The following is a 27,152-nucleotide window of genomic DNA, read 5'->3' on the forward strand; positions in this document are numbered from 1 at the left end:
AGGGCACTGCGACACATCAATGATATGCTAAATGAATGAATGAACTACTACCTATGAACCCTACTGCCTCAAAAGTGTATTGCCACTATATTAACTTTTACATCAAATACTGATGTAATTAAGATATTGTATAGAGGAAATCAATTGATAACTCAATGGATGTAATATATTGGTACATTAATATGGATTAGGTTTAAGGAAATTATATGGGGTAAAGAAATTGCATTCTTTTCTAAGGTACAAATTAATCTAAAAAAAAGAGTATTCTGAACCATGATATTTGAAATAAACAGTCTGAAAAGATTGTGAGATCTCAGAAAGTATCCATCATTCAACTATTTAATGATTTTTGAATCATTTAATAGTGTTAAACTGCTAATTTAAAAGTCACTATTTAAATAACACAAGAACAAAAGAAAGAAGAAGCTGATTTGTAGTCCTGGTAATTATAAAATATAATGTTCTGTTTGAATACTGCAGTATACATATTTGTGAACTGGTTTAAAGCTATATATTTTTTTGCTGGTAAAATAACCTTCCAGGACCTGATTACTGGTGAGCTCTACCAAGTGGCAAAAGTATCCAGGTATAGTGTAAGACAGTGAGACCACACCCTCTGTATATTATATTCTGCTAAATGAATTAATCAACTTGGTTCAAACCTCATCAGTTGGGGACAGTCGCACCACTCTGAAGTGTAAACACTGTCTCATTTGAAGTGTGTAGGTCTGATGGTCTCAGTGCAGGAAGTACACAAGTCAAGGTGGCAAGGTGGCTCAACTGTCAAATGCTATTTCCGTCTGAGGACCTTTTAACCACCATGGGGGTGATTAAAAGGTCCTCAGACGGAAATAGCATTCCTGAGTAAATCACAATGTATGTATGTAAATGTAAAGTGTCTGTATTCTGGTGGGATATCTTGGATATAAGGGACAGAGCTCCCATTCACCGTGGAGTTGGTCTGCTTAACAGAAGCTCCCACACATCAACTGTGGGTCACACAACTTACTGGCTGTATTTTTCTACCACTGGACATTTCAATAAACTGGTATGTTAACCTGTCACCTTGTTGAGACATTTGTTCTAAATAGTTAGGAATCTGTTATTGAAGATTTATTTAGTCTAGTTATATGGTGAGATTTAACACTCATACCCTTCACCTCTGAGTTGAATAGAAAAGATTGAGTATCATGTCCTGTAAACTGTTGAGTTACTTTTCTGACCTCTGAATACTTCAACCTAGGCATTAGGGCTAATCTTCTATGTGGAAAAAGGTCACAGAGGTTTTTATAATATAAACCATCCCTGAACTAGACCGATGTCAGCTTTCTTGACAATAGGATTTAATTCTTAAAGGCTTTACATTTTTAATGATTGGTTAACTTTAATTACTTTAATATTTAAAAGTAAAGTTAATTGTTGTTTAAATGGAGTCAGATTAAATAAATATTTACTATACTTTACTTTACTTTGGAAAACCTCTTCCTAACGCCGGAAAGACAGAATATTTCTTGGGGAGAGATTGTTACTTGGTCGTAGATATTTCATCAATCATTTGACAAAATAAAGATATCACTATAACTTGACAAATATAAGTACTGTAAAATGAGTTTCTAGGACCTGATAAACATATGTTTATATTGGATAAGTGTGGGGTGTCAGTACTGTATTGGCCAATTATAGGAGTTCATTTCATCTTGTAGAATTTCTTATATTTCCAGACACTCGTGACAGTGACTTTAACTTGTGTAATAGTTTATGTCCTGAATAATACAATAATCGTTTGAAAAAACAGAGACATTGTGTTGTGTTAATGTGCACTCACTGGTCAAATTATTAGGTACAGGATTAAGAAAACACTGCCTTAATGCATTGAGTTGTTGTCATGTGATTAGATATTGGTATTAACAAACAATTCAACACACAGTACGCACCTACTGAAGTGGCTGGTGATTTGTCTTTATGCTAAGCTAAGCTAAGCTAAGCTATCCTAGCTAATAGCACCATGCAGGTAATGCAGCATATGTAGCATACAGGCAGGGACAGCCCAAGCCTTTATGGGGTCCTATAAGCAGAATCTGATTTGGAGTCTCAGAGTAGCCAGTGCTTGAACTTTAGTCATACAAATGTTATATAAATATACGTTTCCATTTATTATAGTTGTGTTGTTTACTCCAAACCAGAGTCATTTTTGTTTTTCTTTAATCTTACAGGGCAGTAAAATCATTAAAGTGTCCTAGTATTAATTTGCACTTTTTTAATTCAAAGTGAAGCAATGCTGAACTTGCAATAAACAAGTATAAACCAGTTTAGTGAGTCTGTTTTTTAAAACTTTTAAAACTTTTTAAACTTCCTTCTTTTCCTAATTATATCTAAAGAAATAAAGAAGTCTTTCATTCTTAAAATATCTGCAGCTGCTTAGTACACTTATGTATGTATGTGCTATGGCTCTTTTATGCATATTTTCAGAAAATATGAAACAGGTCAAATAAAAGTCAAGAGGGTGATTCTGAATTAGAGTTTATTTATTTTTTTTAGCGACAAAATTAAAAATAAAAGTATTCAAAGGAAGTAAAGTCTTAACAACCCTGGATCTTTGTCAGTGTGTTAAATAGCTTGCAGAGCATCTCATGGTGAGTGAATATAATCTCTGTAGTTAGAAAAAAAAATATTGTTTTATGATTCTAAGAGAACATAAATAATGTTGAATCAAAAATGTATGGATGACTTTAGTCCTCACCCTAAACATTTAGCCATAACCGTATTGCAATGAGTTAGAAAATGTGGAACAGGTAGACTGACATTTCCATTATCTATTAAATCTACTGGATTGCACATTCTTTAAGGTTACCACACAGCTGCACAGTGAACTGCATCTACTGATGACCCTTAACTATTTCACCAGGATATTATACATGGAAGTGATCTGCTAATCTGTGTATTTGCATTCTCACTTTGGTTTTCATTTGCACACAAATCTAAGCAGGTCACACACACACACACACACGTAAATGAATGCAAAGTGATACTGTATGCTCACATACTCATTCCTCCCGTCTCGTCATTCACTCTGATAAAGTGTCATTAAAGATGTACTGTATCTACATTCTACTCATTCAGATTGCTGGTGCTGCACACTCATCACTAAGAGCATAAAGAATAAGGCAAAACCAAAACTCTCCTCTTCATGTTTAAAAGTCCAGTGTGTAAAATGTAAGCAAAATTAGGTTTATTTGGCAGAAATTGAAGGTAACATAATTATGCAACTTCACCAATAAATATTGCTAAATTTTACACACTTGACCTTCAAGTACTGCAGCTCTGGTCACAGACCTCCGCTCCCCCGTGTGGCCTTAGAGTGGCACAGTCATGCCTTCCTTCCTTCTCCAAGCTTAAGAAAAGCACAACACTACAGTCTCTGATGCATACACTCCACTCCAGACCCACATGCACTGTAAACCACGTAACGGTTTGTCAGACCACGTGTGCACCACGTCTCTGTGGCCCTCCCTTGGTGTCCCCACAGGTCCACGCCGGCTGGTGTGACCAGAATTTGGTTCGTCGTCTGAGGAGATCTAGAACAGGTTCTCAGCCATGGCAGTGAAACAGAATTTAAGTTATTCATCATTCTCTGTCCTTCCGACAGTCAGCAAAAGTCTCCGGCTCCGTTTATGGCGTTATTCAGTGGATGTCCACACACGACTAAAAGAGCCGGGCCTGTTTCTTTAGCTCGTTCCTTTTCCACAGAGCCAGTCGGTCGAAATCCTCCACCGTCATACCAAACACTTGGACAAACTCCTCTGGGGACAGGTGACGCTGAGAAGACAGGGAGACGACACGCAGGTGTCACATCTAGTACAATCTGTCATATACTCTTTATTTTCAATTACTCGGGTACCACTGAGGAAGATTTATTACTGACACAAAGACAAAAGGTCATTAATGACTAACTTTGACATACCAAATGTTCAAAGTACTGTGATAGACAGCGGTTCAATGGCAGGGAGTGAGGGCAGTTACCCCTCAGTTACTTACTACATTGGTGTGATATTTGAAGTTTAGATTGTTCATTTGTTTCCTCTCTGTTTCACACTCATCTGTCAGAGGTGTGGAGACACCTCTGACAGATGAGCTGCAACACATTACTTCTCTCACAGCAAATTTATAAAAATGTTGAAAAAAAATTCAATTAGCAAGGTGTATTTCATTTCAGTGTTCAAGTAGATTCTGCATTTTATACTGTACATGCTCAGGCCAAAAACTAATATTTTCCACAAAAGAATTACAGTGAGATACAGAGAAATGTCTTATTATTATTTGAGAGATTACTTCGGTGGGTGTGAGGTTCTGCTGGGGTACACTGAAAAAGGAAAATTCATTTAACTGTCGTTTTGAAATGAACATGTTTGCGTTAACTCTGAATTAACTTAATTTGTGTTGCCTCATGAAATCATCCTTCAATATACCTGTAACTTTACTGAATGACTGGCAACCAGGGCCAAGTTAACCTAAAGACTCATTAATAACTTACCTCAAGTCTGGCTCTGTCTACATCTTTGGGCAGCCTGTTCCGCCCCCTGGTGGTGACAATGAGCGCTTCATAGGGATAAATCTACAGGGAAGAGAAGTCAGCCTTGTTTTATCTGACTTCAGTCAGACACACACATTAATAGCAAGTGTTCAAAAACTGTTCAACATATACACTGTCATGCTCACACGGAATGAATTAGTGAAGCAATTATGTTAAAACATTACCTTGTACTCTGCTGGGAGACAAGAAAGAGAATCAAAATCAGTACAGTAGAATAAAAGCACCGAATAATTGCTTTAATAAGTAATAAGTGGTAGGTGATTTTAATTCATATTAAATTACCTCTGCCGCCCCAGTTGACATCAGAGCTACTGTCATACTGGTACTGGTAACAGTCAGCACTCTGAGGCTGCAGATGCAAGAAGAGACTATCAGTTTGGCACAAATAGTGTTTTAAAGATGAAAACAAAGTCACAGGGTTGTTTGACAGAATGTCACGTGAGGTCTTACCCTCTGGATGCCGTTGCGTCTATATCCTGGTAGTGAGGCAGACTTGCAAACAAAATCTAAAACACAGGAAAGAGTTACAAACACAACACTGAAATCAGATAACAGTGTCAGGTCAGTGCCAGAAGGAGGCGCTCATGACTAACAAACAATATTCCCAAAGTTCCAGATGTGCCACACACACACACACAGGTGCTCTGTGAGGTTGACACCATCATTAAAGAACTAAGATCAGTGTTTTTTTTTGGTATATTATTCAAATCTAAATGAGAAACTCACCACTGTCAGTGCTGTACTGAGACCGGGGAGCTGTGAAATAAAGAAAACAAACAGTAAGATGACAGCTTTCTTTCTGTATCCAGCACATATGCTGCAGCAATTTTTCTTTTTTTTTTATTAGATTCCTTAAAATATATTCAGTCAAATGCTGAAAAGACTTGACAGCCATCTGTTGGGTTTGAGGCTTAACAACGAAGCAGAGAGGGAGAAGAAAGTTGGTTTGTTATCAAGGCCTGGGAGGAATACAAAAAACATCAAAGGGCCAATAAGGCAGAAAGAGGCCAAGCCCGGCTCACGAAAGAAGAGGAAAGAAAAAAACCAAAAACAACAACATGGAATCACACCAGTACAAACACAGACCACACACTCCACCACCTAATTGCACCACACAGCCTGTCTGGTTACAAGCCTTTGTTGTGTAGCCAGTAGAGTCCCGTTCAGTAGCGCCCCCTCCCATCAGAGACACAGCTTTAATGAGAGATCTTACTGCTCATAAATAAAACAGGATATGGGACCCCAGCTGTGAGGGTGAGAGAGTGAGATAGATACACAGAGAGATGAATGGATAGATCGGAGAGAGTGGAGGGGGAAAAAAAAGCTAGAAAAGAACTCTGAAGCTTGGCTTTTACAAACAACTCTGGTGGCTTCACATGTGGCAACGTCTGGTTGAACTCTGCGTTTTCTGTGGTTTAAATGCTCAGAATCAGTGTGAGCAGATATCCACAGAACAATGACAGGCCACATCTGGTGCTGCTGCTGGTTTGGAGGCAGCTGTTCTCCCCTCTCAGCATCTTCTCATGTCAATAAACTGTCAAAGCCTGCAGCAGCCGTGACCCTCTCTGACCTGCACCCACAACCTCACTGTCCTTGCCCCAAACCCCAGTGGTATTACATGGTGAAGCTCATAAACACAAGCTCCAGTGGCTGCACTGAAATGCATAAGAGAGGCAGAAGCAGACAAAAGGGGGGGATGCGTAGGGGGCAGGGTGGATCCTTACAGCCGTTGACAGTGTTGTTGTACGCTGTGGTGCCGTAGCCTGTGGTGTTGAGCGCTTCCTTGCTCCCACAACGAGAATTCCTCGCACTGCCCCAGGGGTCATTGTCATAGGAACCAGATCTAGCTTTCATCTCCTCCTTCAGGATCATCCTCCCAATGCCACTCCCAATCTGGAAGGAACGGGAGCGAGGAATGAGGCAGACAGGGAGACAGAGTAGAGGTTAGGGAGAACTGCTGAATGAATGTGCAGTGATTGCCGAGATGGAGGGAGAAGCAAATAACGGAAAGCAGTTTAAGCAGTGTACAAAAAAAGTGCATCGGTGTTGCCGAGGAGGGATTTCTCTTGTTGCTGAGGAGAGTGAGACAAAATAATGAAGCTCTTACTCTTTGAAGACTGTGACTCCAACTCTCTTCGTCTCCTCCAGTCGAGAAGCGTCGTCTCGGCGCCCAATAGGCTGAGAGAGAGCAAAGAGATGAAAGAGAGTCTCTTGTTTGAATGTGGATCTCAGAATGTAAATATCACAAGAGAGATTTACAAAATCAACTGCATGGTAGGCAACAACAACACTTCATACCCTTGGGGGAGCTGGCGTACGGGTAGTAGTCAGACTCTGATGGGGTGTATGGCTCGGAAGAGTAGGTGGACAGTCTGGAGGATCTGAGGATGTCTTCGCTGGTCCTGCTTTTGGTGGCTGCTTCCATATGATTGTCTGTGAAGAAATGTGGACGGAGTTAGGGGGAAAGGAAATATGGGTACAAAAAACCAAAGTAAATGAAATATAATTTCTGAGAAGTTGTTCCCGAGAAAATAGATAATAATCTAATTTTGTCTGAAAAAGATACGAATACAGATGTAAAATTCACTATCATTGATTGATGGACGTGCAAATATAAGAAATTCTGATGTATACATTCGTAAAAATTCAGCTTAATCAAGACCAAACACTCAGTTTAAATAAACATTTATTACATAATAAAACTTATTTTCTTGTGATAGGTCCAACTTTCTTATATTTTGGCCAATTTAGTTTGTAGCATGTTACTCATTTTAAAGCACATTGCAGTTTAGAGGTGGCATACATTTACAAGCTAGTTTTAAGCAACATTTACTAACTCCATTGGCAGATTATTTTCCTTAAAACAAGAACATTTTTAATCTATTTAAGAATATTTGGCTTATTTCTAACAGGATTCTTTTTACAGTACAGGAAAATGTTGTTGTATTTTAACTTGATCACATCTTTTGCTTCTATGAATCTGAAGCATTAGCAACACTGTAATACATTTAATGGCCAGCATGTTGCTGTAATGTAAAAGGTAAATATCAACAAGTTTTACTTTAACAGGTTTACATTTATATAAGACTATTTCATTCTTTGAGATGAGACCCTGACATCACTGTGATCGCTTTTTGAAAAGATGCCACAATATAATGTAACTTTCTTTACAGATTTTTATAACAAGGCAGGCTTCCACGCTGATTGACTGTCTGTTATTTTACTTCTCATCTACAGTATGTCTCACGTTTGCTAAATCATGAAACAATGAAAAAGGTAAGGTTTACTGGTGCTAGACTTGTATTTTGTTGTGTTTCTCCACCTCACTTCCTCCCTCATGTTGCATTTGCAGCATCTTAAGTCGGATGACGGTCACAAGTTCAACTCTACCCCTGACCGGTTGTAATTCCCTTGTAAGTCGCTTTGGTTTGGTAATTTTAGTAGATATAACATTTGCATGGTTTTAAATCAGTGGTTCCCATCCCCCCAGGGGTTCACAGAGCAGGGTGAGAGGTCCGAAAATCTTAGTCAAATACAGTAAAATGAGGATTGAACTATTATTTTATATTATATTAGATTTATATATACATATTATTACAAAATATTTTTTAGGCGGTTGGATTTGAGGTAAAATGATATCATTAGCTTGGGGATTTGCATGAGATGATTATGTTAAGTCTGATTAACAGCATCACATAATTAGTTTAACTGCTGAATCACAAAACAATATTTAACAAGCATTACAGCTCTTTTATAGATGTTTTCTTTTCTTTCGTTTTCTCCCTCTCCAGGGGTCGCGCTAGTGGCTTTAGCAGAGATATTTTGTCCTTCCTGACCCAACCCCCCATTTATTATTATTATTGATAATAATAATAATAATAATAATGATAATTAGAAAGAAACACATTTTTTGAACATAGCCACACCAGCTGCTTTGCTTCAGGTCTTCGTGCTAACCTGAGCCAGACATACCCTGACTCCATCCTTCATATTAACCGAGAAACACGAGAGTGGCATTGATCTGCTCTCATATTCTCAGCAAGAAAAGAAATCAGTCTATTTCCCAAAAATGACAAACTAATAGACTGTCACTGGAGAGAATAATGTGTTAATGAACAGGACAAACATCTACAGCAAAATTGTACATTCACGCTACTTAATTCCACTGTCGCCATTCCACCATTCCTGCCAGAGAGAAGATCGATATTTCAGCCAGCAGCAGGAAACTAGCCAGCATTAACATGAGTTCAGTTACTGCTCAGCCTGAGGCACACGGTCATTACATGAGCGGCGTGAGATCATGATATTGATGCCACTCTGCACTAAAACACGGTCAATGGAAGTCAATGGGAGTGACATGCAGTGTAATGTCAGACAGAGCACTCTTCACTCTGTTAGCCATTAGCCATGCCTGCCCCAGTCCATGAGCCATTGAATTCCTATACACATGATGCACCATGACACCACTGTCAGACATTCTCATCTTTTCAACCGTGCACGCACGCACACACACACACACACACACACACACACACACACAGGAAGTAGTGGTTGTACAGACAGTCCTGACATGGGATAACACACACCCAGACAGACATATGAAACATCTATCTACTGACAGTGAGAGGAAGGAGATACTTACAGCGGCAAGGTCACCAGGTAAAGTGGAGCAGAGGGTGAAGGGAAGTGAATACAAGTGATTGGGTGCAATACAAAGAAAAGAGGTGAAAAGAAAAAGGGAAACATTATTGAGGGGTCCCAGAGGGAGATGAACAATGTGAGAGCTTTGCTACTTGTACAGAGCTCAAGGACACTCTTAGAAAACGGTCTCTTTCTATACAGGTAGCAAACTTGATTAGTACATCACAGGTCATTGATGAGCACAACTACTGTCTGTTGTGGTTTTTAAGTCAAAATCAATTATGTTTAGGGCTAAAAACGTCAGGAACTAATTAGCGAATGTTCAGGTCGACCTAAGGAACCACAAGGGATCGATGTGACCAATGTGTGCTGAATGTCAGAATACTAATCTGAGAGGTTTTTCATTCATTCATTCATTCATTCATTCATTCATCTTCTACAGCTTTATTCACATGGTGCCAATCCAAGGTGACATAGGGCGAAAGACAGGGTAAACCCTGGACAGGCTGCTATAGGGTCACATAGAGACAATCATCCACTCTCACACCTATGGTCAATTTAGAGTGTCCAGTTTACCTAATCCCCAAATCTGCATGTTTTTGGACTGTGGGAGGAAACTGGAGAACCTGGAGAAAACCCACACACACGGGGAGAACATGCAAACTCCTTGCAGACAGGCCCTTGTTCTAAGCAGGCTGAGAACCAGGGTCTTCTTGCTGCAAAGGTAAGAGTGCTAACCACTACACCAACCATGTGGCTCCTGAGAGGTTTTTGAATTTTGAATGATATTATAGACAAATGTTAAACATTATGGCCAGTGATGTAGTAATTATATAAAAAGGTAACCCACACACGTTACAGAGGATCATGCAGGACAACGACAAACATAAGATCCTCCATCAAGAGATCCTGAGTGACTTTTCCATGGTAATGTGACAAGGGGATAGTGCATGTTTTTCTAATAAATATTTATACACAAGCATGTTGTCCAGATGACTGAACTGCATTTAAGTTTTATGACATTAAAAAAGAGGGCAGGAACATCCTCTTGTGGGAACTGTGCTGCCATGACGCTACTTGACTCAACATCAACAACATAAATCCACAAAATTACACAAAACAGATTCTGCCAATTCCTTTAGAAAACACACAGTACTTGTTAAATCACACACTGACTGCTGGCTAACAGAGCTAAGCGGGACAAACACAGCACATTTAACTTCATGTTGCAATGTAGTGCTTTGTGCCACTGTTCTGTTCTATACTGCTGATTTTTTGTGTCTCCTCAGTGTCGCATGTACTCCACTCTTCTCACGCCTCAACAACCATGTCTTCATTCATGGCTCTTCCTGCTCTATTTGCAGACAAGAACCTGTCATGCTGTCGGGACTGCACACAGAAGCAGGCATGCACATTAAACACTGCTCCTTTACATTACGGGTGCAATAAGTCCGATTGATCCTCAGTTGTAAAATAAAAAGTTAGTCAATCTCTATCTCATTAGTGCATTTTCAATGTTTTCCATTGATCTGGTGGTTTGCATTTCAAAGTTAACCGGGACATCAATACTGATCGATGCTAAAGCACAAGGGGCTGATGAGGAACATCGACAGGTCAGTGAAAACATCTACATCGAGTACTCAAACACAGCATGACTAAACTGACAGGACAGGCAGGCTAAGGCGGGGCTAACTGCACTGTACCAGTTCTCTTATAGATGGGAGGCTTCCTGTAGATGTAGGGGTCTCCTGTGGCTGAGGAGAGAAAGAGGAGATGAAGAGGTGAAACATGGGGTGAAAGGAAAGGGGTGATGTGTTGTGACAGTATGAGGGACAGAGGGAGGAGGGAGGGTTGTAAAAGAAGGTATAGATGCAGTGCAAGGGGATGAATATACCAGAACAATCATGTGTGGTATAAAAAATATGGTGTAGTCACATTTGCACACATCCCTCCTTCCCACCAAACTTCAAGTGACCTTTCTGAATGTGTTGCAGTACCAGTGAATGATGGCGAATAAAATCAGTCAAATATCTAGATCAGAGGTGTCAAACTGGCGGCCCGTGGGCCACATGGGGCCCCCCAATCGATTACATGCGGCCCACCACTTACTATCATAGACGTGATGGAATATAGACAATAATACTGTTTGCTAGTAATACTTTATACTTCATAGTATATATACGTATATATATATATATATATATATATATATATATATATATATATGTATATGTATATATGTATATACACATATATTAATTTGCATCAAACATTTTGTCAAAACAAGCACTTTTAATTTGAAATTCTGTTCATGAATTCATCAATGCCTTCATTGCGATATCATGATGGAATATTATGTTATAATTTTGAGCTCATATTGCCCAACCACTACTAAACAGTTGTGTTTTCCCACTTTATTTTTCTCTAGTCCGGCCCCCTTTAGACGCTCATTGGCCCCCAGGTCATTTTGATTCTGACACCCCAAATCTAGATTGTGAGTAAGGCGGTGAGGAGATGAGGAGTCCTACCTGGTACATGAAAATGTTTAGGGGGCTGGTTAGTGGTGGGTGTGCTTGACCGCCCTTCTTGGCTGTAATAAGGTGAACTCCTGCCACTCTCAGAGCCTGTAGCCAGCCGCAGCCAATCACAGCAAAGAAAGTGTGAGCATGAAAGAAAGACCTCAACACATGCAGATGAAAAACCTAAACAGCCTAAATGTTCAGTCAAACTACAAGGTGACATCACTTTTACACTTGTGTAATGACCAACATTATTGACGTGTTTGTGGTTATTACAGTCAGTGCACACATGCAAGAGTTCATTGAAATGACAGCAAAGGAGCAAGTGAGCATATAATGAAGCCAAACAAGTATTTTGAAGAGTAGTGAAAGACAGTCTGCCCAAATGTGGCAAATCTTTAGTTGTTTTTACAGTAAGAGTGGGGATGAAAGAGGAAACTGATGAAACAGCTGTACTTGAATCAACAACCATAATCCAACTCTCCTAAATACCACCCTGGAGCTGATTGATTAGTTTTTTAAAGACAAAAACTGAAGACAGTGCAGTACAGGAAGTTCTGCGAATTATAACTTCTTTAACCAGCTTAAGTAATTCTGCCCTCACACATACTGTAACAGGTAGACAATCAGTGAAGGCAGGACAGTAAGCAAAACTAGACAAGGTAGAACAGAAGGAAAAACTTCAAAATAAAACAGGAAACAAGAAATAAAAAAAACAGACAGAGAACTAAAAACCGAGGGTAAAGAAAAAAGTCCAAACAGAATAACTGTTCAACAAAAAGTGCAGGGGGTTGTGACACAGTAAGTGCTGGTGATTTCCACTGAAATGCTGCTAATTCACTGGAAACAGGGCAGCGTCACATGCTGCTGTAGTGAACCGCGGCTCTGTTGCTTCGATTTGTTTGCACAGGGAATTTAAGAAATGGTTTCAATCAAATCATACAAATATTCAGTCACAGCTGATTTACATTTAAGCTCAGACAGAACATTGTAAACGTCGAGACTTCCATTAGGAGGATGTTCTCTGCTTTACTGGCTGTTTTCTCTTGATTTTGTTGAACAAAGTAGAGTCAAAAACAGTGGACAATACATTGTTATCACTAAAGCAGGGGTCTCAAAGTGGCGGCCCGGGGGCCACATGTGGACCTCCAATTGATTTCATGTGGCCCTCCAAACAATATTAAGTTGTAACGAGTCATTTCTATATGTTTTTATTTTTAAATGAATAGATTAATTTTGCATCATAAGTATGCAATTGTTTTTTATTGTTGCATATTAAAACAAGCACTTGTATTTTGTAATGATCCAATCCAACTTTATTTGTAAAGCACTTTAAAACAAACACAGTGGCCCAAAGTGTGCTGTACTGAATAATGAAGAAGTAAAAGACGGAAAAGCTCACACGAGGCAATAGAGTACATATAAAAAAAGGAAATAATACAGCAAATTGATATGTCATTTTGAGCTCATAACGTCCACCGCAACTGCTTTTGCTTTTCCCAAAAAAGGTGGGCTTTTAATTTTACTTGACTGGCCCCCGACTGACCAGACGAGACTGTCAGTGGCCCACACGTTATTTGAGTTTGAGACCCCTGCACTAAAGCAACATTAGAAAGGTATTGCTCTGTTAAAGCAGAACTATGCAGGATTTTGGCCCTAATTTAACAGCTTCTGAGTCATTTTGATCATTAAATGGATTGTGAGATTGAGGGCTGGTTCCACTCCCCCTACAGTGTTTTAGTGGAAAACCAGGCTTTCAAGCTCAGGGCCACCGACCCAGTGTCCTCAGAATCCCCTAGCCAGATACCCGCTAGATAAAGCAGCGATAGTGTTATTTTAGACGAAGAAAGAAGCAGAGTAGTCAGGATAAAGCGGTAGACAATGGATGGATGTTTATGGTACTGTCGTAAAAATATGTACTCCAAAACTGTAGGGGGAGCTCTGTAGTGATAAAGGCAAAAAAGTGACCAGACTTGCAAAGTTCCGCTTTAACTTCCAAAAGCTGCACTCGGCACCGAGCATCCGTGAGACCCACCATCAAGTCTTAATGTGACAAGTACCTGTGAGTGCACAGTAACTTCCTGACTAACTGTCCACACTGGTTACCTAGCAACTTGATCTGATTTTACTACTGTAGATAATTGACATTGTGATGAGAGGCTGCGGGCAATAAATGGATACTACAGTGGTATCATCCTACCATCTAATTGTTACCAAGAGACTGGAACAGACTTTTTCCCGATATGTAAGAGACCTCACTTTTAATGAAATCATCCCCACAGTTCAAAGAAAATTCCTCCACACAGAGATTTGACAGTATAAGTGCTTATACTGTCAAATATATATTCGTTAAAAACATATTTCACAATATTTACAGCCTGGATGATCAAGCTCTAAGGTCACGAATGCCATGTGACTCACCAGGATAGGCATAGTGCTGTGGGGAGCGTGGCATGATGGGTGACGTGCCTTGACGACTATATGTCGGTGAGTCGATATAACCTGGACTGGAACACCTCCTGTGCTTCAAATCCAGGCTGTCAAAGTCCTAGAAAGAGGGAAGAGGGAGAAATGTGAGGAGTGAAAGAGGAGCAGAGGACAGCGGTGACAGGTTAAACTGACGGGTCACTTGTTAAAACGTGTTAGGAGTGCTCTGCTACTTACACTGGGAGGAAGATCGTTTACCTGAGAATAGGGAGACAGCGTCCCAAGTGACTGGTGAGTGAGTAGAGAGAGGAGAATTGTTATTTGTGCTGAAGCAACAAAACCGACACAGCATAGCGTCATCTTTACTGACAAGACCACAAGATAAATGTCTATTTAAATTTTAAAAAGTCATATTTTGCAACAGTATAATTATCTCCAGTCACAAACTAATGGACGGCCTGAGAAGATGGATATTTTAATCATGGAGGGTCAGCAGGGTTTTCATGATAATGGACACGTTTTTGATACGCGTCATTTTTTTCCTAAAATGTCAGATAATCTTATTCCTAATAAGCTAATTTAAAGGAGCTTGATGTATCCCTCTCATTATAGACAGCAAAATCCACCCAACTATAACTACAAAATCTTCATACTGATTGTTTTCATTTTTCTTGACATAACAGAAAAATACAATACAATTAAAAACAAACATGATTGAAAATACTTTTCACATTGAGTTTGTCCAACACATTGTTCATTATACACTTAATTGGTTGCTATGTTGACAGCTGAATGTTTTCTTTTACCAGTAAAACTGCTGAGAGTGATGTGATACAACAACAATTTTTAAATCAAAATGTCTGCTTTGTTTGAATCAAATTTCATGAAATTATGATGGAAACAACTCACTTTTGTACAATAAAAAAACAGTTTTTCATTTCCGATACTGATACCACAAACTAGAGTATGTACCTATACTTATATCACTCTGATACAATCATTTTATACTGAGTCATTTCAAGCTATTTCAACAACATAATTATCTAACTGTGTAACAAATATTAATATATAATAAAAGCCCACATGACTCTAAAGCTAAAATGCTGTTGTTGATTTTTATTTAACATTTTGGTGCATAGTAAAGCATATATATATATGAATATATTTATACACATATATGTATATATATACATATAGATATGCGATATATATATATCTTGCATGCTTCATCATGCATATATGTATACATATATATGTATACATATATACATATACATATACATACATATATATGTATATATATATATATATATATATATATATATATATATATATATATATATATATATATATACATGTACATACATACATTTTTTCCATTTTTATCCGTCCGATATCTGATCCAGTGATTTTGACCAGGCCATTTCAGTGAGCCCAACAAATGCTACATGTCTACAAAGTTACAAACACAACAAACTTCTTATTTGAAACACCACTCAAAAGCTGAATTAAGTGTTCTCTCTGAAAAAAGACTATTGACAGTAGTACCTCCCCATAGCTGTAAGTGTCTAGTCTGTCATCAGATGTGTATCTGTGGTAGGGCTGGTATATGAGGTCAGGCTGTTGGACCTCGTATATGGCCTTGATCTTTGGCAGGGCAGCTAGGTCCTTATAATCTAGGATCTCATTCTCCACTGTGGCCTGGAAAGAGGACACACACACACACACACACACACACAAATACACACACCACCGACAGACAGAGACAACATCAACCACATGGACGACGTAGAATGGAAAATCCATCGTCAGCTGCGAGATGATCATGCAGTGGTGAGCGGAGAGAGAGAAAGAGCTGATGAAGCACACGCATGTCTGCATGTGCACATACAGTCTCTGTGTGTGTGTGTGTGTGTGTGCTCATCAACACAACACATGTGCGCTGCGGAGGCCGACAGCAGTGTGCGCTGTTGACCTTCAGGAGCTCAGCATGTGTGAACATGTATTAGAGGATAGACTGTGGACAGCCAGCGTGCTTACGCTGCATTTCTCCCTCATCCATCACCTTAAACACAAAGGTCATTGATTATGACAAGAGTGCAGAGCAGTGGTGAGCAGTGACTCCTGCTCGCATGCAGACATGCAACAGCACTCATCAAGCAGAAAGAAATATTAACACCATTGATTGAGGCTTTGTTTTGGAATGGAACCAGTCCATTGCAAACTCAAAGGGCTCAGTATAGTTATTAGGAGTCGTCCTCTGGGGGCTATTAATGTCTTAACAACATTTTATGGAAATCCAATTAGATCTTGTTAAGCCTACAGTTCACACTACACAATTTCCAACCCGATAACCCAGTCACGTCTTGCAAGACTCGTCATGTCTTGTCTAATTGCTCTTCATCATCACGTGATCAGCAGTCGCTTGGAGTGAACTATTCAAAGACGAGGCTGACTGAGACCTGCCCATGTCTGTCTGATGCAAGCTGGAAATTTGATTCAGGCCAAACCAGCCAATCAGAAACCAGGGCACGGTGATAGTGGCTAAAAAAAGGCTGAATAAAAAAGATGAATACAACATAAAAAACAATCACACATCCTCACTAAAATAAAGGTTTAGTGTTCACGCTGTAGATGTGATTGCAAGCTAATTATGCCTGGACTGACCATGTCGTACCTGCCTTTATTCATATGGTGGCTCGTGGGCCACATGTGGCCCAAAAGCAACCTCTTCATGGCCCAGCCAGTGGTCACTCTAGAAACACTTTTCACTTTCCCTCAAATATTACAAACATTTATTTCATTTATTTTTTATTTTAAAGAGAAACAAAAGTTTTTGTTTTGATGCACTTTTTATTTTATATATTTTTATAACAAATTGGAAAACATTATTGCTAGCATACCAGATTCTGCTGAGGTCGAGCTCTTTTATTATTTTAAAGCACTTTTTGATGTGCCTGGTTTTAAATGTGTCATCACCTGCTGCTTACTGGCTGTAGAAAATGTCTTGTCCAGCTAAATTTCTCGGTCTGAAAATGCTCACGTACTGTAGTATGAACTCACAGCGACTACAAAAACATCGAGTAATGTGGGATGCACAGCGACTTCGACTCTGAAAATCATGTAGTGTGAAATTGACTTTAAGAATTCTCAGTCTGGACCAAGAGTGCAGGACTGAAGGACGGTCTGACACCAAGATTACATTAAATTTTAATTTACAAATCTTCATCTCTTTTTGGATATGAGACTGATCTTGGTTTCACAGTATCGGAGAAACGGGGAGAACAAGATGGAGACTAATGTGTTGGTTGTCGAAACAGCTGTTTACATTAAATCATTCTATAAATTCCCATATCAGCTTGACCCCCAACACACCACTGATAACAACAGAGCAGAGAGGACACAGACAAGTGAACAGGCCAAGGGAGTGAGGAGCCTTTTAGGTTGGTGTCTTCACACAGTGTGTGTTGTGTGTTTGTTTCCCCGGTGCAGAAATCTGTTTCTAAAACACGTCATTATGTTATAATCCTCTTCACGTCCAGATAGCCATCGATAAAAGAATCTGCTGCAGTGGGTGAAAAGTTTACAGGGTAGCCGGCTGCACTGCAACCGATGTGGCAGACAAATCCCACCCTGTCCTCAAAACACACAGAACACACACTGCCTGAAGTCAGGTGGAGGAAAGACAGCTTTGTTGACAAGGACTACATCATGTTGATACTGGTGTGAATGGCACAGCTTTGGGTATAAAGTACTGACTGTGATGCTAATGATTTAGGAACTATCTGAGAGTTAGCACATCAGCCAGGAGCTCATTCAGCTCATTCAGTCACAGACTGATCCATCCACACTACAACCCAGAGCCACATAAATGTATCTATATATGATCCTTCTAACTCTTAAGTTTATATACCATTCTTGTTTTTCATTTTTATGAAATTTATATTCATATTTCATTTTATAGGACGGACTTTTAGGCAGAAAGTTTCATTTTATAAAGTTATAAAGACAAAACTAAAGTGTGTGTGTGCGTGTTCACACCGCTGTGTGACCCATATTTAAATTTTCTTTTTTCCCCAGAAAGTGGTATTTATTGATGGCTATAAGGACGTGTAGAATATTTCAATAAATAAGATAAAAAGTGTTTTCCAAATCAATTACGGACTAAAGCTTTAAGGGAAGATCGTGGTAGTGGCAGACTCATAGGTCACTTACACATATAACCCTGCTGGGAGAGCCCACTGAGGAGCCTGGTGGAGAGATGGAGGTCTCTGACAGGCGTCTATGCTGTGAGACATAAAAACACACAAAGTAGAGGAGGGGGAGGAAAGAACATAGCGATAAAAAAACAATGCTGTTTTCAATTTATTTTGACTTTTTGCATTTCAAACTCTGCCTCACCCTGAGTCTCCTCTCCGCCCTGGCAGCCTGCTTGCATAATGGGTGCCACACCTCACATCCTGAAGAGGAGACATGGTGTCATGTCATGCATACATTGACAACTGTATTCTACAGCATGTCTGTGTGTGTGTGTGTGTAAGATGTGGATGTGTTGGCATCAAGTTTCACCTGTCAGGTACATTTCCTCTCCCTCTTTGAACATCATGTTACAGCGGACACAGCGGGCACAGGTCGGATGATAGTGCTTCCCTCCTGCCTGAGGAGAGAAGAGAAGAGGAGAGGAGAGGAGAGGAGAGGAGAGGAGAGGAGAGGAGAGGAGAGGAGAGGAGAGGAGAGGAGAGAGAATAAAAGATGTAACTGAATATCTATTCTTAATATAAAAGTGTTTCCAGAAACTAAATGTTCACTGCAAATTGTGTCTCCACCTCAGGCCATATGTTTCCCTCTTTATATCACATGTCCACCTCATAATGTATATGTGTATAATGTAGTAGTTTTGTCATCATGCAGCACTCACATGATAGCGGCTACCACCCATTAGCTATAATTAGAGCAAAGAAACCTGCAGGTCAGTCACATGGAGAACATGTGTGTGTGTGTGTGTGTGTGTGCGTGTGTGTGTGTGTGTGAGAGACACACGGGGGAAGATGGAAGTAGGTGGTCTTGTAAGTGAAGGGCACATGAGTGAAATGCACGTCCTTGGACAGTCAGAGACACTCAGGGGAGCACAACACAAACAAATGGACACCCAGACACCCGCCGTCCAGTTCTCAGACATGTGATGTCGCTCACATGTCTGATGACCGAGGTGTGGTTCCCTGTCCCATCACCTCAGCTTTCCCTGACACACCATTAGAGAAGGTCTATTTATAGAAGCACTGCTGACATACGGTCCGTGTCAAGGACACCTGAGCGGTTTCATCTCCACACGCCCGCCATGTGTGTCTGAGTGCAGCGGTGGTAGTGATGGTGGGAGAATGTTATTTTACACTGCTGTGACTTTTCATGCTTTTTCATAAAAACAAAAACTACACTTTTCATTGTGTCTAAGCTGCATTTTTACTTATCCCTGCTCTCAGGTTACCCTGAAAGGTAAACCAGGAGAGGACGCAGCATTTCTGTCTCCTGCTTTTCCGAGCAGCAGTGTATTTACCGAATCCGGTCTTAAGCGATCAGCTCAGTGGCTGCTGTTACCATTTCTAATGAGGCTCCTATTCTCCCCATTGACAGTAATAGGCTGCTATATTTATTGGCAATTAGGGAAGTGAAGTGAAGAGAGAAGAAGAGAAGAAAAGGAGTGGAACTAAAGAAAAGACGGTTTTATGCCTCCTCACTTTTCGTCTTCTCTAAAACGGTTCATGAATGGAACAACGTTTGGCTCTGGACTGAGGAGAGAGACTGTGGAGCAACACAACCACACACACACACACAGAGTAGTCTGGATGTTCAGGAAAGAAGAGTGTAGCTGAGGACATGTACTGTTCTCTCTAAGGACACTTTATGTTAAGGTTTTTGTCCGGTGGCCGACCGGGGCAAACACATGCAGGAGGAAAAACGAGCTGCATATTCACATGCTGCGAATTCCCAAAACACCGGGTCGTTTGGGTCGTTGCAGTGTGTCGGCCACCGTATTTCTGCACTTAAATTACATGAGACGCTGAAAATAAATGACTGTAAGATCCTGCATCTGCACACAAGAACATCAACACCACGTAGAGCTACAGCGACAAGTCGATTTATTGATGAGTCATTGATAAATAGAAGATATAGTGGTTTCAACTTTATGAATATTATTTTGTAATAATATTATGGGGGCTGGAGAAACAAGTTATAAGATCAATATGGTAAAAAAGTTGGTGCAAATGATCCTTTTTGCATCTTACATTTCATTTTCACAAAATTTGGATAATGTATTCGGTGATATTGTGATTTAGATAATTATGAGAGCATCACTGCTCTTAAGGGCCGGTACAGAGTGTAAGTGTAGTTATAACATATGGGTGATCTCATACAGCGCAGGACTATGACTAATAACTGTATATTCTCTACTGCTCTCTGACCGCTCGCTGACCACTCTCTGACTGTTTTTTTTCTGAATGAATAATAATTTGACCTCTGACTTCTTTTCCCCTCAAATACCTTATTCTACTAAGTGTATTTGTAAATACATTAGAAAACTTAGATTTACATTATGGATTCTGAATACTAAGGGGGACATTTCATTACCTTTTTTTTTGATGAAACATAAAATGTTCAAATTGTGCATCATCAACAACAACAACTAAATAAATTGCTAAGTCTATAATACATCGAAAAATAATTCACTAATGATTTTCACTATCTTTGATTAGTATGAATATTTATAGAAATTCATCTTAGCTATCTGTCATTACACTGAAAATTAGGAACCAAACAGGCAGCACCGAGGGCCTAATGCTGGATGTTATGAAGAAAAGGTGACTAAAAACCTATTTACAGTGTCATGTGACCTAAAAACTACATTAATATCAAGTGCCAGACTCAACATGTGAACATTAAATTCATGTGCAACATGTTTATGTCTGGGTGGTGAATCCTCCGGTCTGTGAACTCACATGCTGCACTAAAGAAGCTCTTTCATGTGATATCAACATTTGACAGGAAATCAGAACAGCATACACAGACAGAGAAGAGTGACAGAGAGAGAGAGAGACTCTCAGATAAAGGCTGATATGTCCCCATGTCTATAAATAGTCCAGAGAGGCAGACAGTCAAGAACAAAGCACTTTACACCAGACTTTCTGACAAGCAAAGGGAGCACAGGGAAAATGAGGCCCTGTGTGTGTGTGTGTGTGTGTGTGTGTGTGAGTGTGTGTGTGCGTGCTTCTGTCTGTCTGGCACAGTTTTACTACGCCTGCTCCTTTTCCCCTGGACCCAGTTGACAGAAGACGCCCTCCAGAGACTCATCCAAAACATTTAATTAGCATCAGCACTTTATCGCTCCCCTCATTATTTTCCCTTCACTTCTTTTCCGTTTGTCCACCTCAGCATCGTCTCAGCTCGCTCTCCTCTCCTCTCTCCACCTCTCTGTGAGGTTACTTCAGTGTGAGAGCAACTCTGTCTTTTTATAACTGCATAACTCTTCACGCTGTTTGTTTTTAAAACTCACTTTCCATCGCACCTCTTTCACACGGTTGTGGTTTAATGTCTTTTTGCAGGTAGACCCATGTTCTGATAATGGTGTATATATGATCCTCTGTTTGACCATGCTAACACACCACAGTTAAACTGATTCTGATTCACCAAAGCAGGGGAAAAAAAAATCCACCCCCAAATCGTACGTCTCTCACTCCTGAAAACACAGCGGGGCTTAAACTGAGCTGAAAATAAAATGAAACTGCTCGTTTCTGATAAGGCTATTTGCTCTCAGTCACAAGAGAGATTTATAAATCTCTCTTTGCATCATCTCATGTTGAAATCTGGCTCCAATTCTCACCTCCAGAACGCGTCCACTGATGTATCTGTTGCAGGTCTCACATTTCACCCCATACTGGGCGTGGTAATCTGCCTCGCAGTACGGCACTCCATCTCTGGAATATGGAAAATAGACATGAGTCATGTGTAATATGCAGTTTAACTCATTTGGAGGAGTTGAATCTGTGCCTTGTTTCTCCAGCACACACTCACTTGCTGATGTATTCCCCTGTGAGGACCATGTTGCAGGTCCGACATCGGAAGCAGCTGACGTGCCACTGTTTCTCCAGCGCCAGGAGAGACTGACCCTGCTTGATCTCGGCTCCACATCCAGCACAGTCTGGAGATACAAAGGTGAGCGTGTGATAAAGAGGATCAAGACCAAATGTTGAACGGATGCAAGCAGAAAAACAGAAGCAGTAGAACTAGGTGTAATCAAGTGAACTGTGGTGTGAAAGTACTTCTTCCTACAGCTGCTGTGCTGTAGAAGTGTAGTCTTCTACCCCAATGGCACAGAAAACTCATTGATCAATAGCAGGTCTAATGCAAAGCTGTGAGTTCTCTCAACTGTAAGCACAGTTAAACATGACCGAGTGCAGGCAGTCACTGCAACAGCCCCAGGGTAAAATAATGGCAAAAAACTCCCTCCCATAAAACCCTAACCTTAACCACAACCACAATTCTAATCTCACATGAGAAAATCTTCCTCAGAAACAAGGTCCTGCCTCATTAGGGCCAGGTTTTGGTCTCCTTGAGGACTACTGGTCCTGACAAGGTCAGTGTTTAGGACAGAAAAGGTCCTTAAGAGGCAACAAATATGTACAGTATACACACACACTCTTCCCCCAGAAAGATGCCCCAGCTGGTGTTATTGACCATGTCGGACAGTGAAGAGGCTGCACAATGATGCACAATTGCCAACTGTCCAAATGCTCCATTTGTTTCCATTTGGAGGATGTTTGGCTCAGCTCAACCTTTTCTGACCATGTCACTGCCCCCGAGAGGAGCCTGCAGCCCCGAGGGACCACTTCACTCTGCCCTGTCAGCCAAGACAAACCGTTTAAAAAACAGAATAATGGCTTTACTTTGTTCAGTCAAAATAAATCTTCATTCAGCGGAGATAGTGTGAGTCGATATGAGTGTGAGTCGATGAGACACTACTACTGAGACATTATGAAGTAGCATTTAATTTATCGTTCATTATCTTAAGTGACAGAGCAGAGTTACAGCAAACCTCAGTTTAAGGGCTTGTGAAATGAAAAATACCTTTCCCAGTTTTAGTTCTGCATCTGTGTTCCTTGTTCACTTCATTTATATTATTTGACGAATGCACATATATATATATATATATATATATATATCACAGTGTCATGCACTCAAGAGCATTTAAATTGATTAAGTCTTAATTTATTCATGAATTCTGCGTCCGAGTGAGTATAAATTCCGCCAGTTCCCGACCACGCTCTCCCATTCATCAGTTGATTCCGCAGGCGCAGGCGAAGGTTGTGGTGAGAAGAACACAACAACAAAGGGCAGGCTGTTGTCAGGACTCTCATGTCAAACTGTGAGTTACTAATAACGCTGACTCTTCCACATAAGCCAACACATTCAGCACAATTGGCTGCAGTAAATGGCATTTGATATCCACAACAATTCCCTGTTTTCAGACACACACTCATATTTACTGTAAGATTCTTTACTGTAAGTATGTACTTGTATCATATTCCTGTAGATGTTGAAATGCCTCACTTTGTCTGACATGAATCCAGAACAATTTGGTCGTGAGACCCGATTATGAACATCTGCAACATACTGTAACTCCGCTCCGCGACACCTGACGGGAAGTCTGGCAAAAGGGATTGTGCTGCTGCTGTCAGGTGGAGTAGTGACAACAGTACCTCTGCCTCTTTGACATCTCCTCAAGGGTCTACCATGACAGAGTCCACAAGCATCACCCAGTGATTGACAAACTCCTTGCCTCGCTTCCCGATGACCTATGAACTCGAGCCGCGCTGTGAACGATGATTGGTCAGGGTCATGCTTGGAGTGTTGTCAGTCTCCCCCGAATAAAACACGGCAATAATCTGTGCCACTGTGATTGATAATCTGACATGGTGACCTTTGTGAAAGACAAACATATGGTTTCGTCTGATCCTGGCACAAACTGACCGACAGTTCTCTCATGAGGTACAGGACAAAGTGACGAGTTGCTCATTTTATACATAAGTGTTAAACCTTCCAGAACAATCATGTAACCTTTTCAGCCTTGTAACCTGCCCCCTTTGAAATTTTTTGCAAGCATTACATTCTCTTTCTTTATATATACATATATATATTTGCATAATATAATTAGGTTTGTGCATTTACCTATTAAATAAAGGTTTAAGTGATTCAACACATTAAAGATCATAGATCTTAGTTTTTATTGCAATTTGAAAAAGTCTCCCAACTTTTCTGAAAGGGGAGTTCATATTCCAGCGTCTGCTCCTCGACTTCAAATCCCTTTAAATAATCATTTTGTACCTTCACCACTTTTCTACACGGGGCTTGTAGCTACATTCTGCTTGTTTGGCAAAATTATGGAGGAACACAGTGTTACAGCCAGTGCATTACTTTAAGTGTCTGCACTCGGCGTCCTGTCTCACAGAGTTCCTCCTCATAAGACAGAGTGATGAACATGTACCTGGGGAGCGCTTTGGATTTTATTCTCCTGAATGGAACGATCTGGGGAGGACACTTATTCACAGCCTCTCTGCCATCTGTTATTACCGCACAGCCAGTGAGCGGCAGCCTGCTGTCTATGTGCCACACTTAGCAAATGATTCACTATCCATCACTATGGCTCTGTTGTGAAATGATGATTTGTCATTTTCCAGCTTCATACTGTAAAGGGGAAGAGAATGTATGTGCGGAGATGAGGCCAGATGTGCGGTGAAAGCACCAGATGCTGACTAAGTTGACAGTGATGAAAAAAAATGATGCGTCTGTTTGTGTTGCATAATTCTCAGCTGGCAGATCAGCTCGACAGGTCAGACTACTGATCTGACAGACACTTGATTAGCTCAATGAGCTAAATGGGCCTCATGGACATATTGCATTAGACTCAGTGCACAGTGAACGCCTGGTGGCCCTAAATAAAATGGACAGATGCGAGACTTACGGCTGGGCCCGTGGATCTTGATCGGTTCATTTGACTTGACGAGTTTGTGCGAGCACTGCTGGCACACGCAGTCCTTTCCGCTGAACGTCACTCTGTCTCCGATGGGGAAGGGTTTACTGAGGAAGAAGAGAAGAGAATTAGAAAACTTGTGTGTTTACATTACGTCCAAGTGTACACACGTGAAAAGACAGACGCGTGCCGACAGAAACATGATTGGGTGACAGTCAGACAGGCCGTAATCCTGCTGACACGCGCTGAATACAGTGTGTTATCCTCTATGAACCTGACAGTACATTTGCTTGGGTTTAATAGGATAGGGACTGTTGCAGGAGCAAGTGGCTGCTCTGTGATTAAAGAGCCGATAATGTGACGCTGCCAAAGGCATCTAAAAAAGAAAACTGGCTCACTGGGTGACAATTAAAAGTTATTAGGGAGAGTGTGTGGACTGCATATGGCTCTTAACTGCTCACAGTTTTCCTCAGTGCTTTAAAACTACATTAAATGCACACACATGCAGACAGTCAGACAACCTGACAGCAGAGCAAAATTAAATTTACCATCGAAACCCCCCCCCCCCCCCCTTCTTCCCTTCTGCTCTTTTGAAAAGACAGATTGATTTCTTCATGACTGGGGAGGGTGAGAATGGACGTGGAGCTAAAAGGCTTAGGGAAGGCTGTTTAAAAGACATAGATGGTGGTAATCCTTTTATCCCCACTGAGGCCGAGAGCTGGAGCCAAGACCCAGAGGGAGGCTCCAGTCTCCAGCAGAGCGAGCAGACAACACACAGGAGTGCAGTACATTAGTGTACACACTGACGGATGTACACAGACGAGCACGGGTGAAGACCTGTGCAAGTCTTATAAAGACTGTCTGTCTGCATGTGTGTAAGCAGAGGGAAACGACTGATTTAATACTCGGGATTTTCTCCTTTTGAGTCTCTATAATTAAACGTCACAATAAAAATGAAGCTCTGTTATCAACATGTTTTTAGGTGATTTTGATTGAGGACAAACTCCGTTAGAGGGAACAGTTAGAGGTTTTGCATATAAAACGGCGACAAATCTCTTGGGATTCTGATAAAACTAAGAGGCTTTATACAGAACAAATGTTTCCTGAAGTTGTATTTTAGTTTAATCTATGCATATATAACATACTGTAACATCATATGGACAAAAGTCAGATATAATGACTGATGTCATCATTGCTAGATGCTGACTCCACCTATTATTATTATTTATTTTTTTTGGTAATTATAATTTATTTGCTTAATCATGTCAAGAAAAATGTGGAACGTGAGGATGCATCAAAATTCACCCGAGTTATTTGCAATTTTGCAATCGTTTTTTTATGATTTCATTTTAAGCATTTTGGTCAGTGAAGTTAACACAGAAAGCAACGGCTTCCAAGCGTGACAGTGCGTCACAGTCTAAAGCTCAAATTAAAGGCACACAATGCAAAGAAGTGCGTTGGTCTGACCTTGTCTTTACCCATGTGTTGCTCTCACTCCCTCTTTTACCTTGTCAGCCTTTCTCAGCGCTTTAAAAATGTACACTGTTTACATATTTAATGCATGTTTTTTAATGGTCACAGACATAAAGCTATTTCTGGGTTTAGTGATATACCCAGTGGCTTTGATCCACTGCCTCTTTTTAAAGAGGAACTGTGCAAGTCTGGTGGCTTTTTTAGCCCTTTTCTCTCCCCTACAGTGTCATACTGTAGGGGAGATAAATAAATATCCATCCATTCATGGTCGTAAAACCTCACCACTGATGCTCCCACCTGCCCTGGCCATATGCATTTGTTTTCAACGGAGCTGGCGAACACAAGCCATGGAGCCATGTCCATGCCTGTCAGCATCTGTTTTGCATGCTTCTGTGTTTTCCAATTCTCATTATTCGGAAAGAGCCAATCCGATGTTTACTCGTGTGCGGCCCTTCTTTGCCTACACTGTCATGATGAA

At 40.5% G+C, this 27,152-nt stretch overlaps 1 protein-coding gene across 7 annotated transcripts in view; it reads right to left on the minus strand.

Annotated features, from left to right (window-relative positions):
• Positions 1 to 2,503: 2,503 nt before the first annotated feature.
• ablim3 (actin binding LIM protein family, member 3) overlaps positions 2,504 to 27,152 on the minus strand; it is a 51,049-nt gene continuing 26,400 nt past the window's right edge. Inside the window, exons 4-23 of one of the 7 annotated variants that reach the window (XM_058650022.1) lie at positions 25,193 to 25,308; positions 22,246 to 22,372; positions 22,055 to 22,148; positions 18,748 to 18,835; positions 18,580 to 18,638; positions 18,394 to 18,465; positions 15,727 to 15,879; positions 14,437 to 14,466; positions 14,173 to 14,299; positions 11,761 to 11,856; positions 10,936 to 10,986; positions 6,890 to 7,006; positions 6,699 to 6,769; positions 6,316 to 6,484; positions 5,318 to 5,347; positions 5,042 to 5,097; positions 4,874 to 4,940; positions 4,756 to 4,766; positions 4,532 to 4,612; positions 2,504 to 3,816 (exon numbers count right to left, since the gene is read on the minus strand). In XM_058650022.1, coding sequence (XP_058506005.1) covers positions 3,703 to 3,816; positions 4,532 to 4,612; positions 4,756 to 4,766; positions 4,874 to 4,940; positions 5,042 to 5,097; positions 5,318 to 5,347; positions 6,316 to 6,484; positions 6,699 to 6,769; positions 6,890 to 7,006; positions 10,936 to 10,986; positions 11,761 to 11,856; positions 14,173 to 14,299; positions 14,437 to 14,466; positions 15,727 to 15,879; positions 18,394 to 18,465; positions 18,580 to 18,638; positions 18,748 to 18,835; positions 22,055 to 22,148; positions 22,246 to 22,372; positions 25,193 to 25,308 — 1,729 coding nt within the window. In that variant the 3' untranslated portion in view covers positions 2,504 to 3,702. Of the gene's footprint in view, positions 3,817 to 4,531; positions 4,767 to 4,873; positions 4,941 to 5,041; positions 5,098 to 5,317; positions 5,348 to 6,315; positions 6,485 to 6,698; positions 6,770 to 6,889; positions 7,025 to 10,935; positions 10,987 to 11,760; positions 11,857 to 14,172; positions 14,300 to 14,415; positions 14,467 to 15,726; positions 15,880 to 18,393; positions 18,466 to 18,579; positions 18,639 to 18,747; positions 18,836 to 22,054; positions 22,149 to 22,245; positions 22,373 to 25,192; positions 25,309 to 27,152 lie in introns of those variants that run through there. The other 6 variants (XM_058650021.1, XM_058650024.1, XM_058650023.1 and 3 more) reach the window with 6 other exon arrangements.

This window comes from Solea solea, chromosome 14, assembly GCF_958295425.1.
Source record: "Solea solea chromosome 14, fSolSol10.1, whole genome shotgun sequence".
Taxonomy (NCBI): Eukaryota; Metazoa; Chordata; class Actinopteri; order Pleuronectiformes; family Soleidae; genus Solea; species Solea solea.